This window comes from Mustelus asterias, chromosome 20 (genome assembly GCF_964213995.1).
Source record: "Mustelus asterias chromosome 20, sMusAst1.hap1.1, whole genome shotgun sequence".
Classification (NCBI taxonomy): domain Eukaryota; kingdom Metazoa; phylum Chordata; class Chondrichthyes; order Carcharhiniformes; family Triakidae; genus Mustelus; species Mustelus asterias.
Window position 1 is genome coordinate 322,377 of NC_135820.1, and position 15,752 is coordinate 338,128.

The 15,752-nt window shown below is 55.0% G+C and overlaps 1 protein-coding gene across 1 annotated transcript in view; it reads left to right on the plus strand.

Annotated features, from left to right (window-relative positions):
• LOC144508703 (uncharacterized) overlaps nucleotides 1–15,752 on the plus strand; it is a 66,700-nt gene extending 50,948 nt beyond the window's left edge. The window contains exons 13-14 of the mRNA XM_078237013.1: nucleotides 5,637–5,779; nucleotides 15,722–15,752. Coding sequence (XP_078093139.1) covers nucleotides 5,637–5,779; nucleotides 15,722–15,752 — 174 coding nt within the window. The remainder of the gene's footprint in view (nucleotides 1–5,636; nucleotides 5,780–15,721) is intronic.

The window sequence follows — 15,752 nt, forward strand, 5'->3', positions numbered from 1 at the left end:
TGCGGAGAGTAACTCAACACGGGAATCCTGTGGAGAGTAACTCAACATGGGAATCCTACTGAGTGCAACTCAACATGGGAATCCTGCGGAGAGTAACGAAACATGGGAATCCTACTGAGAGTAACTCAACATGGGAATCCTGCGGAAAATAACTCAACATGGGAATCCTGCGGAGAGTAACTCAACATGGGAATCCTGTGGAGAGTAACTCAACATGGGAATCCTGCGGAGAGTAACTCAACATGGGAATCCTGCGGAAATTAACTCAACATGGGAATCCTGCGGAGAGTAACTCAACATGGGAATCCTACTGAGTGTAACTCAACATGGGAATCCTGCGGCGAGTAACTCAACATGGGAATCCTACTGAGAGTAACTCAACATGGGAATCCGACTGAGACTAACTCAACATGGGAATCCTGCGAAGAGTAACTCAACATGGGAATCCTGCGGAGAGTAACTCAACATGGGAATCCTACTGAGTGTAACTCAACATGGGAATCCTGCGGAGAGTAACTCAACATGGGAATCCTACTGAGAGTAACTCAACATGGGAATCCTGCGGAGAGTAACTCAACATGGGAATCCTACTGAGAGTAACTCAACATGGGAATCCTGCGGAGAGTAACTCAACATGGGAATCCTACTGAGAGTAACTCAACATGGGAATCCTGCGGAGAGTAACTCAACATGGGAATCCTACTGAGAGTTACTCAACATGGGAATCCTGTGGAGAGTAACTCAACATGGGAATCCTACTGAGAGTAACTCAACATGGGAATCCTACTGAGAGTAACTCAACATGGGAATCCTGTGGAGAGTAACTCAACATGGGAATCCTACTGAGAGTAACTCAACATGGGAATCCTGTGGAGAGTAACTCAACATGGGAATCCTACTGAGTGGAACTCAACATGGGAATCCTACTGAGTGGAACTCAACATGGGAATCCTACTGAGAGTAACTCAACATGGGAATCCTACTGAGTGTAACTCAACATGGGAATCCTACTGAGTGGAACTCAACATGGGAATCCTGCGGAGAGTAACTCAACATGGGAATCCTACTGAGAGTAACTCAACATGGGAATCCTACTGAGTGGAACTCAACATGGGAATCCTACTGAGAGTAACTCAACATGGGAATACTACTGAGTGTAACTCAACATGGGAATCCTGCGGAGAGTAACTCAACATGGGAATCCTGCGGAGAGTAACTCAACATGGGAATCCTACTGAGAGTAACTCAACATGGGAATCCTGCGGAGAGTAACTCAACATGGGAATCCTGCGGAGAGTAACTCAACATGGGAATCCTACTGAGAGTAACTCAACATGGGAATCCTACTGAGTGTAACTCAACATGGGAATCCTGCGGAGAGTAACTCAACATGGGAATCCTACTGAGAGTAACTCAACATGGGAATCCTACTGAGTGTAACTCAACATGGGAATCCGACTGAGTGTAACTCAACATGGGAATCCTGCGGAGAGTAACTCAACATGGGAATCCTACTGAGAGTAACTCAACATGGGAATCCGACTGAGAGTAACTCAACATGGGAATCCTGCGGAGAGTAACTCAACATGGGAATGCTGCAGAGAGTAACTCAACATGGGAATCCTACTGAGTGTAACTCAACATGGGAATCCTGCGGAGAGTAACTCAACATGGGAATCCTGCGGAGAGTAACTCAACATGGGAATCCTACTGAGAGTAACTCAACATGGGAATCCTACTGAGTGTAACTCAACATGGGAATCCTGCGGAGAGTAACTCAACATGGGAATCCTGCGGAGAGTAACTCAACATGGGAATCCTACTGAGAGTAACTCAACATGGGAATCCTACTGAGTGTAACTCAACATGGGAATCCTGCGGAGAGTAACTCAACATGGGAATCCTGCGCTGCATATCTCAACATGGGAATACCTTGGTGAGTAACTCACCTGACTCCCCAAAGCCTGCCCACCATCTACAAGGACAGATGTGAGGAGTTTGATGGAATACTCTTCACTTGCCTGGATGGGTGCAGCTCCAACAACACTCTGGAAGCTCGACACCACCCAGGACAAAGCAGCCCCGCTCGATCGACACGCTAACCACAAACACTCACTCCCTCCACCCCCGACGCACAGTGACAGCCGTGTGTACCATCTACAAGATGCACTGCAGCGACTCACCAAGGCTCCTTAGGCAGCACCTTCCAAACCCACCACCTCCACCATCTAGAAGGACAAGGGCAGCAGATACCTGGGAACACCCCCACCTGGAGGTTCCCCTCCGAGTCACTCACCATCCCGACTTGGAAATATATCGGCCGTTCCTTCCATCTCGCTGCGTGAATATTTTGGGACTAACAGCACTGTGGGTGTACCTACCCATACAGACTGCAGCGGTTCAGAAAGAAGGGCAATAAGTGTTGGTTTTGGCAGGGCCTGATTGAATGCTACATTGCTCTGTGACATTCACATCCCACTCGTGCCCACTGGAGGGAAACATTGTTCAGCAGGTTGAAGACTTTGTCTCTCTCTCTCTGTCTCTCCCTCCCTGCCTCTGTCTCTCTCTCTCTGTCTCCTTCTCTGTTTCTCTCTCATTCTGGCTCTTTGTCTTTCTCTCCCTGTCTTTCTCTGACTTCCGCTCTGTCTCTCCCTCTCCTTCTCTCTGTCGCTCTCTGCTTTTCTCTCCCTTTCTCTCTGTCTCTCTCTGTTTTTCTCTGTCTCACTCTCACTCTGTCTCCCTCTCTCTGTCTCTCTCTCTATATGTCTATCTCTGTCTCTTCGTCTCTTTCCCTCGGCCTCTCAGTCTTCCTTTCTCTGCCTCTCACTCTTTCTCTCCCTGCCTCGCTCACTCTCAGTCTTTCTCTCTCAGTCTTTCTCTGTCTCGCTCACTCTGTCTCTCACTCTTTCTCTCCCTGTCTCGCTCTCTCTGCCTCTCACTCTTTCTCTCCCTGTCTCGCTCACTCTGTCTCTCACTCTTTCTCTCCCTGTCTCACTCTCTCTGTCTCTCCGTCTTTCTCTCCCGGTCTCGCTCACTCTGTCTTGCTTTCCGTCTCACTTTCTGGATGGGATGTTTCCGGCCGCCTTCGCCCCAAGACTGGAAAATCCTGCCTGAGGTCAATGACCTTTGCATGGACCGTCCTGCCCGCTATGGTTCCTGTAGTGGACGGGAAAGCTCCACCCCTGTATCTCTCTGTCTCTCTCAGTCCCCCTCACTCTCTGAGTGTCTCTTTCTCTCTCTTGCTCTCTCACACTGTATCTCTCTGGCTCTCACTCTCTCTGGCTTTCTCACTTATCCTTCCTCTCTCTCCCTGCCTCTCGCTCACTTTCTCGATCTCCCTTTCTTTCTCTCTTGTTATAATTCAGGTCAGAGACTCCAAAGTGTTTCACGAGGTCTGCCTGGATCATAGGTTTTGCAATTTGAATTTGGCTGGAGAAGCTTGAGATGTTTCACTTCAGGTATGATTCAAATGACCCACTAGGGAGCTTTTATCAAACAAAGCTGACTTACGAGTATAGTTAGCATGTATAAAAATTAGCAATAACTTTTACCAATTACAAACAAAATATAACCACGATATCGGATAACCCTTAATGAATATAGGAAATGTTCCAATCAAACAAATCTCATAAACAAAACCCTTGCCACAGGTTTAACACAGCAAATACAAACGCTCACGTGATACTGGAACTTAGTCCTTTGGGTGGAGAATTGAAACCCTGGCTTCCCAGCCTTGTAACTTCGAGCAGCCTCTGGATAAACACCCAGTACATTCTGAAATCAGAACAGCTTCCCAAAACACCAGGGGAAGAGAGACTTGAGGCAAGCCAGCCACCAACGGCAGGTTCCACTCCAGGAAGGCCAGGAGACCTGCTTCCAGCTCGCCAGCAGACTCAATAATACCAGGGAGAGAGAGAAACACTGCTTTCCATCTGATGTCCACCCCCTTCTAAACTAAAACCGCTGCCAGCAACCAAATTAAAAGTGAAACCCTGAATTCACTAGGAAGAAAAAAACCAAACCTATGACCAGTCAATCCCCCTAACAATGCAGGGTCATAAAACCGATCCCAGAAAGCACCCGAGGCCCAGAATAAAAGTAAACAAAACCCCATTTAAGCCATTGAAGGAGCAATAAAAGTACTTCCAGCAGGCAGCCCGGCACAATGAGAGAAAAAAACTGAAAAGGTCTGCTTACAACTGCAGAGAACATGATTTAAAAAAAACCTTAAAGGTGCACTAACATCACACTCTCTCACACCCACTCCCATTCTCTGTCTTACTTCCTCTCTCGGTCCCCCTCAGTCTGTCTCTTTCTCTCTGACCCCTCTCTCTCTTTCTCTCTCTGTCCAGTCTCAGATTCAGAATGTCATGACTTAGAGTCCTATCTCCTGAGACTGACACTCTTAATCTAAGAAGACACTGCAGAGTGAACATGGTCAGGAAGTCTGAAAACGTTCTGTAGTATTTTAAAATACGGTTGTAATGCGGGAAACCTGACAACCAATGTATGCACAGCAAGATCCCACAAACAGCAATGTGACGATGCCACAGGTTATTTTATTTTTCTTCAGTGATGTTGGCAAAGGGATTGGTCCCGGGACACAGGGAGGGGAGAACTGTCCCCCTTCGCACAACTATCTTTCCAAATGTGACATTTTCCACATCCACCTGGGGTCTTGTTCTCAGTTTTATTTATTTTGTCACCGATTCCTGAGATTGGAGATGTTGTCTTTCAGGGGGTTCACCAAACCCGGGGTTCACCCACCGCCCCCCCCCCCCCCCCCCACCCCCGTCACCCCCCGATTGGGGAGTTAAAGATTCTGTGGGGTGGCAGATTTACAACAGAGATGGGGCGGCACGGTGGCGCAGTGGTTGGCACTGCTGCCTCAGGGCCGGGGACCCGAGTTTGATTCCCGGCTCAGCTACCTGTCTGTGTGGAGTTTTCACGTTCTGCCCATGTCTGCGTGGGTTTCCTCCGGGAGTCCAGAGATGTGTGGGTTCGATGGATTGGCCATGATAAACTGACCCGAGTATCAGGGGGATTAGTCGGGGAAATATGTGGGGTTCTCGGGATAGGGACCTGGGTGGGATTGTGGTCTCCTTCTGCTCTGTAGGGATTCGATGATTCTACTCTGTGATTCTCTGAGGAGAAGCTATTTTTCTCAAAGGGTGGTGAGTCTGGAATTCACTGCCCCAGAGTGCGGTGGTTGCTGGGACACTGAGTAAATTTAAGGAGGAGTTAGACAGAGTTTTAGTCAGTAACAGGGTGGAAGGGTGATGGGGAACGGGCAGGAAAGTGGAGTTGAGATTGCGATGAGATCAGTTGTGATCGTACTCAATGGTGGAGCAGGATCGAGGGGCTGAATGGCCTCCTGTTCCTCTAGTACTTGGGTGTATGTTCAGTAGAGAGGTGCTGCGATCGGGTGCTGGCACCCGCAGAAACATATCAACTGGATCGTGGAATCCGCTGCTGTTTGTGGGATCTTGCTGTGTGCAGATTAACCGCCACGTTTCTGCCGCCGCTTCAGGGACATCTTGAACAAGCGAGGCGTCTCTTTTCTGAGTGTGTCTCTAAATCTCCTCTCACTCCCCCACCCCCGTCCCCTTGTCGTCCCCCCCTCCCCCTCCCCCCAGGCTCTGTACGATGTGTGCGGAAAGGATATCACCACCAAGATCATGCTGCCCACTATCCTGCGGATGGGGAGTGACCCGGTGGCGAACGTGCGATTTAACGTGGCCAAAACACTGCAGAGGATCGGGCCCATCATGGATTACAAGCAAGTGGACAGCTCTGAACCGCGGCAGACACAATTTCCCCCCTCCCCTCCACAGCAACCCCCATCCCCCCCTGTCCTATCACCCTGCCCCACCCCTCTGTCCCCTCCTCTGCCCCCTTCCCAACCCTCAGACCCTGCCCCATCCCCTTGAACCCTCCTCCTGCCCCAACCCCATCCCCATCCCCCTGCCCCCTCCCTCTGCCCCATCCCCCTGCCCCATCCCCCTGCCCCCTCCCTCTGCCCTCTCCCCCTGCTCCATGCCCCCTCTCCCTGCCTTGCCCCACCCCCTCCCCCGTCCCTTCCCCCATCCCCCTGCTCCATCACCCTGCCCCATCCCCCTGAACCCTCCCCCTGAACCCTCCTCCTGCCCCTGCCCCTGGTCCATCCCCCTGCCCCATCCCCCTGCCCCCTCCCTCTCCCCCTGCCCCCTGCTCCATGCCCCCTCTCCCTGCCTTGCCCCACCCCCTCCCCCGTCCCTTCCCCCATCCCCCTGCTCCATCACCCTGCCCCATCCCCCTGAACCCTCCCCCTGAACCCTCCTCCTGCCCCTGCCCCTGGTCCATCCCCCTGCCCCATCCCCCTGCCCCCTCCCTCTCCCCCTGCCCCCTGCTCCATGCCCCCTCTCCCTGCCTTGCCCCACCCCCTCCCCCGTCCCTTCCCCCATCCCCCTGCTCCATCACCCTACCCCATCACCCTGCCCCATCCCCCTGCCCCCCATCCTGCCCCATCCCCCTCCCCCTCTCCTGCCCCATCCTCTGATTAAAGGGGCAATGCGTTCCTGTTTGGTGTGCGGTTTGAAAGCTGCCTCCTTTACCGCTTTGCTCGGTAACTATGTATGTTCCTTCCCAGTCACAGAATCCTCGTATGATGAACAATACAGGAGGAGGCCATTCGGCTCCCTCAGAGCGAACCTCACCCAGGGCCGTTCTCCCGCAGGGGCCCGCAAGCAATTGTCCATTTTGGGCCCATGATGCAGGCCAGACCGGGAAAGGGCGGCAGATTCCCTCCCAAAACAACATTGGTGAACCAGCTGGGTGTTTCCAGCAATCGATAGTTGTCGCGGTCACCATCGCTGAGATTAGTTTGAGAATTCCGAGTTGGATTTTGCTGTGGTGGGATTTGAACGCGGGTGGACAGAGTGAGGCCAGCAGCACACCATTCGTCCCGAGGGAGAGCACTGCAGTGCTGCCCTCGCCCGGCCTCAGGTCTCACACAGTCCATCAATCCCAGCTGCTCCCACTCTTTGCTGCCACCATGTCCTCAGTCACACTGGCTCCGATTCACCACCACGTTCCCTCAGCTCTGCGCCCACACAATCCAGAGCAGGGTCACAATCCTCACAACTGGCCTGTGGCCAAAACGTTGTTTCACCCCCACAAACGCTGCCAGACCTGCTGAGATTATCCAGCATTTCCTGTTATTATTACACCCCCGCACTGCACTGTCAGAGGGTCAGTACTGAGGGAGTGCCGCACTGTCAGAGGGTCAGTGCTGAGGGAGTGCCGCACTGTCAGAGGGTCAGTGCTGAGGGAGTGCCGCACTGTCAGAGGGTCAGTGCTGAGGGAGTGCCGCACTGTCAGAGGGTCAGTACTGAGGGAGTGCCGCACTGTCAGAGGGTCAGTACTGAGGGAGTGCCGCACTGTCAGAGGGTCAGTGCTGAGGGAGTGCCGCACTGTCAGAGGGTCAGTGCTGAGGGAGTGCCGCACTGTCAGAGGGTCAGTGCTGAGGGAGTGCCGCACTGTCAGAGGGTCAGTGCTGAGGGAGTGCTGCACTATCAGAGAGTCAGTACTGAGGGAGTGCCGCACTGTCAGAGGGTCAGTTCTGAGGGAGTGCCGCACTGTCAGAGGGTCAGTGCTGAGGGAGTGCCGCACTGTCAGAGGGTCAGTACTGAGGGAGTGCCGCACTGTCAGAGGGTCAGTACTGAGGGAGTGCCGCACTGTCAGAGGGTCAGTGCTGAGGGAGTGCCACACTGTCAGAGGGTCAGTGCTGAGGGAGTGCCGCACTGTCAGAGGGTCAGTGCTGAGGGAGTGCCGCACTGTCAGAGGGTCAGTGCTGAGGGAGTGCCGCACTGTCAGAGGGTCAGTACTGAGGGAGTGCCGCACTGTCAGAGGGTCAGTGCTGAGGGAGTGACGCACTGTCAGAGGGTCAGTACTGAGGGAGTGCCGCACTGTCAGAGGGTCAGTGCTGAGGGAGTGCCGCACTGTCAGAGGGTCAGTGCTGAGGGAGTGCCGCACTGTCAGAGGGTCAGTACTGAGGGAGTGCCGCACTGTCAGAGGGTCAGTGCTGAGGGAGTGCCGCACTGTCAGAGGATCAGTGCTGAGGGAGTGCCGCACTGTCAGAGGATCAGTACTGAGGGAGTGCCACACTGTCAGAGGGTCAGTACTGAGGGAGTGCCGCACTGTCAGAGGGTCAGTGCTGAGGGAGTACCGCACTGTCAGAGGGTCAGTACTGAGGGAGTGCCGCACTGTCAGAGGGTCAGTGCTGAGGGAGTGCTGCACTGTCAGAGGGTCAGTGCTGAGGGAGTGCCGCACTGTCAGAGAATCAGTACTGAGGGGGTGCCGCACTGTCAGAGGATCAGTACTGAGGGAGTGCCGCACTGTCAGAGAATCAGTACTGAGGGAGTGCCGCACTGTCAGAGGGTCAGTACTGAGGGAGTGCCGCACTGTCAGAGGGTCAGTGCTGAGGGGGTGCCGCACTGTCAGAGGGTCAGTGCTGAGGGAGTGCTGCACTGTCAGAGGGTCAGTACTGAGGGAGTGCCGCACTGTCAGAGGGTCAGTGCTGAGGGTGTGCCGCACTGTCAGAGGGTCAGTGCTGAGGGAGTGCCGCACTGTCAGAGGGTCAGTACTGAGGGAGTGCCGCACTGTCAGAGGGTCAGTACTGGGGGAGTGACGCACTGTCAGAGGGTCAGTACTGAGGGAGTGCTGCACTGTCAGAGGGTCAGTACTGAGGGAGTGCCGCACTGTCAGAGGGTCAGTGCTGAGGGAGTGACGCACTGTCAGAGGGTCAGTACTGAGGGAGTGCCGCACTGTCAGAGGGTCAGTGCTGAGGGAGTGCCGCACTGTCAGAGGGTCAGTGCTGAGGGAGTGCCGCACTGTCAGAGGGTCAGTACTGAGGGAGTGCCGCACTGTCAGAGGGTCAGTGCTGAGGGAGTGCCGCACTGTCAGAGAATCAGTACTGAGGGAGTGCCGCACTGTCAGAGGATCAGTACTGAGGGAGTGCCGCACTGTCAGAGAATCAGTACTGAGGGGGTGCCGCACTGTCAGAGGATCAGTACTGAGGGAGTGCCGCACTGTCAGAGAATCAGTACTGAGGGGGTGCCGCACTGTCAGAGGGTCAGTGCTGAGGGAGTGACGCACTGTCAGAGGGTCAGTACTGAGGGAGTGCCGCACTGTCAGAGGGTCAGTGCTGAGGGAGTGCCGCACTGTCAGAGGGTCAGTGCTGAGGGAGTGCCGCACTGTCAGAGGGTCAGTACTGAGGGAGTGCCGCACTGTCAGAGGGTCAGTGCTGAGGGAGTGCCGCACTGTCAGAGGATCAGTGCTGAGGGAGTGCCGCACTGTCAGAGGATCAGGACTGAGGGAGTGCCACACTGTCAGAGGGTCAGTACTGAGGGAGTGCCGCACTGTCAGAGGGTCAGTGCTGAGGGAGTACCGCACTGTCAGAGGGTCAGTACTGAGGGAGTGCCGCACTGTCAGAGGGTCAGTGCTGAGGGAGTGCTGCACTGTCAGAGGGTCAGTGCTGAGGGAGTGCCGCACTGTCAGAGAATCAGTACTGAGGGGGTGCCGCACTGTCAGAGGATCAGTACTGAGGGAGTGCCGCACTGTCAGAGAATCAGTACTGAGGGAGTGCCGCACTGTCAGAGGGTCAGTACTGAGGGAGTGCCGCACTGTCAGAGGGTCAGTGCTGAGGGGGTGCCGCACTGTCAGAGGGTCAGTGCTGAGGGAGTGCTGCACTGTCAGAGGGTCAGTACTGAGGGAGTGCCGCACTGTCAGAGGGTCAGTGCTGAGGGAGTGCCGCACTGTCAGAGGGTCAGTACTGAGGGAGTGCCGCACTGTCAGAGGGTCAGTACTGGGGGAGTGACGCACTGTCAGAGGGTCAGTACTGAGGGAGTGCTGCACTGTCAGAGGGTCAGTACTGAGGGAGTGCCGCACTGTCAGAGGGTCAGTGCTGAGGGAGTGACGCACTGTCAGAGGGTCAGTACTGAGGGAGTGCCGCACTGTCAGAGGGTCAGTGCTGAGGGAGTGCCGCACTGTCAGAGGGTCAGTGCTGAGGGAGTGCCGCACTGTCAGAGGGTCAGTACTGAGGGAGTGCCGCACTGTCAGAGGGTCAGTGCTGAGGGAGTGCCGCACTGTCAGAGAATCAGTACTGAGGGAGTGCCGCACTGTCAGAGGATCAGTACTGAGGGAGTGCCGCACTGTCAGAGAATCAGTACTGAGGGGGTGCCGCACTGTCAGAGGGTCAGTACTGAGGGGGTGCTGCACTGTCAGAGGGTCAGTGCTGAGGGAGTGCCGCACTGTCAGAGGGTCAGTGCTGAGGGAGTGCCGCACTGTCAGAGGGTCAGTGCTGAGGGAGTGCCGCACTGTCAGAGGGTCAGTACTGAGGGGGTGCTGCACTGTCAGAGGGTCAGTGCTGAGGGAGTGCCGCACTGTCAGAGGGTCAGTGCTGAGGGAGTGCCGCACTGTCAGAGGGTCAGTGCTGAGGGAGTGCTGCACTGTCAGAGGGTCAGTACTGAGGGAGTGCTGCACTGTCAGAGGGTCAGTACTGAGGGAGTGCCGCACTGTCAGAGGGTCAGTGCTGAGGGAGTGCCGCACTGTCAGAGGGTCAGTACTGAGGGAGTGCCGCACTGTCAGAGGGTCAGTACTGAGGGAGTGCCGCACTGTCAGAGGGTCAGTGCTGAGGGAGTGCCGCACTGTCAGAGGGTCAGTACTGAGGGAGTGCCGCACTGTCAGAGGGTCAGTACTGAGGGAGTGCCGCACTGTCAGAGGGTCAGTGCTGAGGGAGTGCTGCACTGTCAGAGGGTCAGTTCTGAGGGAGTGCCGCACTGTCAGAGGGTCAGTACTGAGGGAGTGCCGCACTGTCAGAGGGTCAGTGCTGAGGGAGTGCCGCACTGTCAGAGGGTCAGTACTGAGGGAGTGCCGCACTGTCAGAGGGTCAGTGCTGAGGGAGTGCCGCACTGTCAGAGGATCAGTGCTGAGGGAGTGCCGCACTGTCAGAGGATCAGGACTGAGGGAGTGCCACACTGTCAGAGGGTCAGTACTGAGGGAGTGCCGCACTGTCAGAGGGTCAGTGCTGAGGGAGTACCGCACTGTCAGAGGGTCAGTACTGAGGGAGTGCCGCACTGTCAGAGGGTCAGTGCTGAGGGAGTGCTGCACTGTCAGAGGGTCAGTGCTGAGGGAGTGCCGCACTGTCAGAGAATCAGTACTGAGGGGGTGCCGCACTGTCAGAGGATCAGTACTGAGGGAGTGCCGCACTGTCAGAGAATCAGTACTGAGGGAGTGCCGCACTGTCAGAGGGTCAGTACTGAGGGAGTGCCGCACTGTCAGAGGGTCAGTGCTGAGGGGGTGCCGCACTGTCAGAGGGTCAGTGCTGAGGGAGTGCTGCACTGTCAGAGGGTCAGTACTGAGGGAGTGCCGCACTGTCAGAGGGTCAGTGCTGAGGGAGTGCCGCACTGTCAGAGGGTCAGTACTGAGGGAGTGCCGCACTGTCAGAGGGTCAGTACTGGGGGAGTGACGCACTGTCAGAGGGTCAGTACTGAGGGAGTGCTGCACTGTCAGAGGGTCAGTACTGAGGGAGTGCCGCACTGTCAGAGGGTCAGTGCTGAGGGAGTGACGCACTGTCAGAGGGTCAGTACTGAGGGAGTGCCGCACTGTCAGAGGGTCAGTGCTGAGGGAGTGCCGCACTGTCAGAGGGTCAGTGCTGAGGGAGTGCCGCACTGTCAGAGGGTCAGTACTGAGGGAGTGCCGCACTGTCAGAGGGTCAGTGCTGAGGGAGTGCCGCACTGTCAGAGAATCAGTACTGAGGGAGTGCCGCACTGTCAGAGGATCAGTACTGAGGGAGTGCCGCACTGTCAGAGAATCAGTACTGAGGGGGTGCCGCACTGTCAGAGGGTCAGTACTGAGGGGGTGCTGCACTGTCAGAGGGTCAGTGCTGAGGGAGTGCCGCACTGTCAGAGGGTCAGTGCTGAGGGAGTGCCGCACTGTCAGAGGGTCAGTGCTGAGGGAGTGCCGCACTGTCAGAGGGTCAGTACTGAGGGGGTGCTGCACTGTCAGAGGGTCAGTGCTGAGGGAGTGCCGCACTGTCAGAGGGTCAGTGCTGAGGGAGTGCCGCACTGTCAGAGGGTCAGTGCTGAGGGAGTGCTGCACTGTCAGAGGGTCAGTACTGAGGGAGTGCTGCACTGTCAGAGGGTCAGTACTGAGGGAGTGCCGCACTGTCAGAGGGTCAGTGCTGAGGGAGTGCCGCACTGTCAGAGGGTCAGTACTGAGGGAGTGCCGCACTGTCAGAGGGTCAGTACTGAGGGAGTGCCGCACTGTCAGAGGGTCAGTGCTGAGGGAGTGCCGCACTGTCAGAGGGTCAGTACTGAGGGAGTGCCGCACTGTCAGAGGGTCAGTACTGAGGGAGTGCCGCACTGTCAGAGGGTCAGTGCTGAGGGAGTGCTGCACTGTCAGAGGGTCAGTTCTGAGGGAGTGCCGCACTGTCAGAGGATCAGTACTGAGGGAGTGCCGCACTGTCAGAGGGTCAGTACTGAGGGGGTGCCGCACTGTCAGAGGGTCAGTACTGAGGGAGTGCCGCACTGTCAGAGGGTCAGTACTGAGGGAGTGCCGCACTGCCAGAGGGTCAGTACTGAGGGAGTGCCGCACTGTCAGAGGGTCAGTGCTGAGGGAGTGCTGCACTGTCAGAGTGTCAGTACTGAGGGAGTGCCGCACTGTCAGAGGGTCAGTACTGAGGGAGTGCCGCACTGTCAGAGGGTCAGTACTGAGGGAGTGCCGCACTGTCAGAGGGTCAGTGCTGAGGGAGTGCCGCACTGTCAGAGGGTCAGTACTGAGGGAGTGCCGCACTGTCAGAGGGTCAGTGCTGAGGGAGTGCCGCACTGTCAGAGGGTCAGTACTGAGGGAGTGCCGCACTGTCAGAGGGTCAGTGCTGAGGGGGTGCCGCACTGTCAGAGGGTCAGTACTGAGGGAGTGCTGCACTGTCAGAGGGTCAGTACTGAGGGAGTGCCGCACTGTCAGAGGGTCAGTGCTGAGGGGGTGCCGCACTGTCAGAGGGTCAGTACTGAGGGGGTGCCGCACTGTCAGAGGGTCAGTACTGAGGGAGTGCCGCACTGTCAGAGGGTCAGTGCTGAGGGAGTGCCGCACTGTCAGAGGGTCAGTACTGAGGGAGTGCCGCACTGTCAGAGGGTCAGTGCTGAGGGAGTGCCGCACTGTCAGAGGGTCAGTACTGAGGGAGTGCCGCACTGTCAGAGGGTCAGTGCTGAGGGAGTGCCGCACTGTCAGAGGGTCAGTGCTGAGGGAGTGCCGCACTGTCAGAGGGTCAGTACTGAGGGAGTGCCGCACTGTCAGATGTGCTGTCTGTTGATGAAATATTAAACCCGATCCACGTTCAGTTCCCAACAGCAGTAAAAACAACCTGAACCAGGCCATTATCACATGGCTGTGTGTGGGATCTTGCTGTGCACCAGTTGGCTGCTGCATTCCCTGCATTACTGGTGACGAGACTGAAGCAAGCCCTTGGCTGTCTCAGGCTTTGGGATGTCTTGAGGTGGGGAGGGGCACTGGAGAAATGGGAATGTGTTCAATGGTAACTCATCACAAATGCGGGAATCCTCAAATCAAACAGAAAGTGCTGGGAGAACTCAGCAGGTCTGGCCGTGTGTGAGTGGAGAGAGAGAGAGAGAGTAACAGAGTTAGCATTTCGAGTGCAATCGGACAGGAACTTGCTGATGTTTAAAGACATTTGATTTCGGCCCTGTGGGCGATCTCACAAGATTCAGGAAGCAGTCAGTTGAAGGGCACACAGGTTATGACAGCGAGCAATGTCCGAGTGTCTGCTGTTTTCCTGCCTTTCTGCCGGGTTAATAGTTTCTCCCTCTCTGTTGTCTTTCAGCCCCTTACATAACGAGGTGAAGCCCGTGCTGGACAGACTGAGCCGTGATCAGGACATTGACGTCAAGTACTTTGCCCAGGAAGCTTTGATCGGTGAGTTATCGGCCAGGGGAGAACATTTCCCTGACATTGGGACAGGCGCTGGAGACAGCGCGGGGTGGGGTGGCGGGGGGGAATCAGTGGGTTGTGCCTTGGGGTGGAGGCTATAGGGAGGGGTAATCAGTGGTGGTCCCGGGGAGGAGGGTATGGGGGTGTACCGCACTCTGGGTGAGTGGGGAAGGATTCGGCTCTGGTTTGTTGTCCTTTCACCTTCCCTGCCTGAGAGTGCATGTCCACGTTCTTTGAGACTTGGCCCAGTCCCAGCCCTGTGCTCATGGTCAAACGCTCCTGCTGTCACCCGTTTCTCCCTCTCTCCTCACCTACATATCACATTGGGCCACTCAGTTTATGTATGAGCAACTCCTGTATGACTGTATTTCCCCCCCCCCCCCCCCACACACCCCCTTCCTCCCAGTCCCATCAAGAAGCTGACACCCATCATCTTCGGAAACTGAAAACTGAACAAAGAGCAGGGTTATGGAAAGAGTTAGAAAGACGCTACCAGCAGAATGGCAGTGTTCCAATCTGATTGAAGTCTTCAGGATTATAGAAGGGTTTTGATCGGGTCAATATATAGAGGATGTTTCCACTTGTCGGGGGGTGCGGGGAGGGAGACCAGAACTCGGAGTCCGCAATGTGTGACAGTCATTAATAAATCCAATGGGGAATTCAGGAGAAACTTCTTCACCCAGAGAGTGGGGAGAACATAGAACCTTCTCCCACAGGGAGTAGTTGAGGTAAATATTATCGATATATAAGAGGGAAGCTGGAGAAACACATGAGGGAGAAATGGACTCTAATGGATGTCTGTACTCCCAGCCAAGCCTCATCACGTGTGTTTGGCTGAGAGCCAGAAATCCATTAGACTACTGACGCACCAGAACCCCAGGGAAAACATTGCTTGATTGACAGCTCCAGCTCCCTGATCTCTTGTCAATTTCACAGTGTTGATTTACACAAGGTTAAAAGAGTTCAAGTGCTTGCAGTTTCAGCTGTTGATACTTGAACAAGTCTTAATGACTACACATTTATTGACCTTTACTAAAAATGACATTTTTATATATATCGATACTATCTGTAAGTTATCAATGAATGATTTTTATAAAGTTTTTTAAATACATCCTAATGTCACCATAGGCTTCACTGGTTCTGTACCGTGTACAGTGGGTGAATGGGCATGGCTGGAACATTGGGGTGGTACGGGAGGGACCATCGTGGGTGCATGGGGTAAATAGCACAGAGACGCTTAATGGGGAAATCTGGATAACAAAGAGGGAGAAAGGAATTCAGTGCTAAACTGATCGAGTTAAATGTGGGGATGTCCGAGAGGGCCATGGAGATAACCATGGACTCGATGGGCTGAATAGTCTGGGTCTCTCTGCCTTGATGTGGAGATGCTGGCGTTGGACTGGGGTAAGCACAGTAAGAAGTCTCACAACACCAGGTTAAAGTCCAACAGGTTTATTTGGTAGCACAAGCCACAAGCTTTCAGAGCACTGCTCCTTCGTCAGATAAATTGAGTTTGTGTCTTTATATGCCCTGTATGTGAACACAACTCCCACTCACCTGATGAAGCTCTGAAAGCTTGTGCTACCAAATAAACCTGTTGGACTTTAACCTGGTGTTGCGAGACTTCTTCCTCTCTCTGCCTTCCCATCGCGGTGCCGAGCAGGTTTCCTCTGCAGGATGATGCCTGATGTCCCGTTCTTGAATTGATCCCCCCTCCCTGAACCTTCCCTCCCTCCAGTGCTGTGCCTGAACTAAGATGGAGTGGCTGA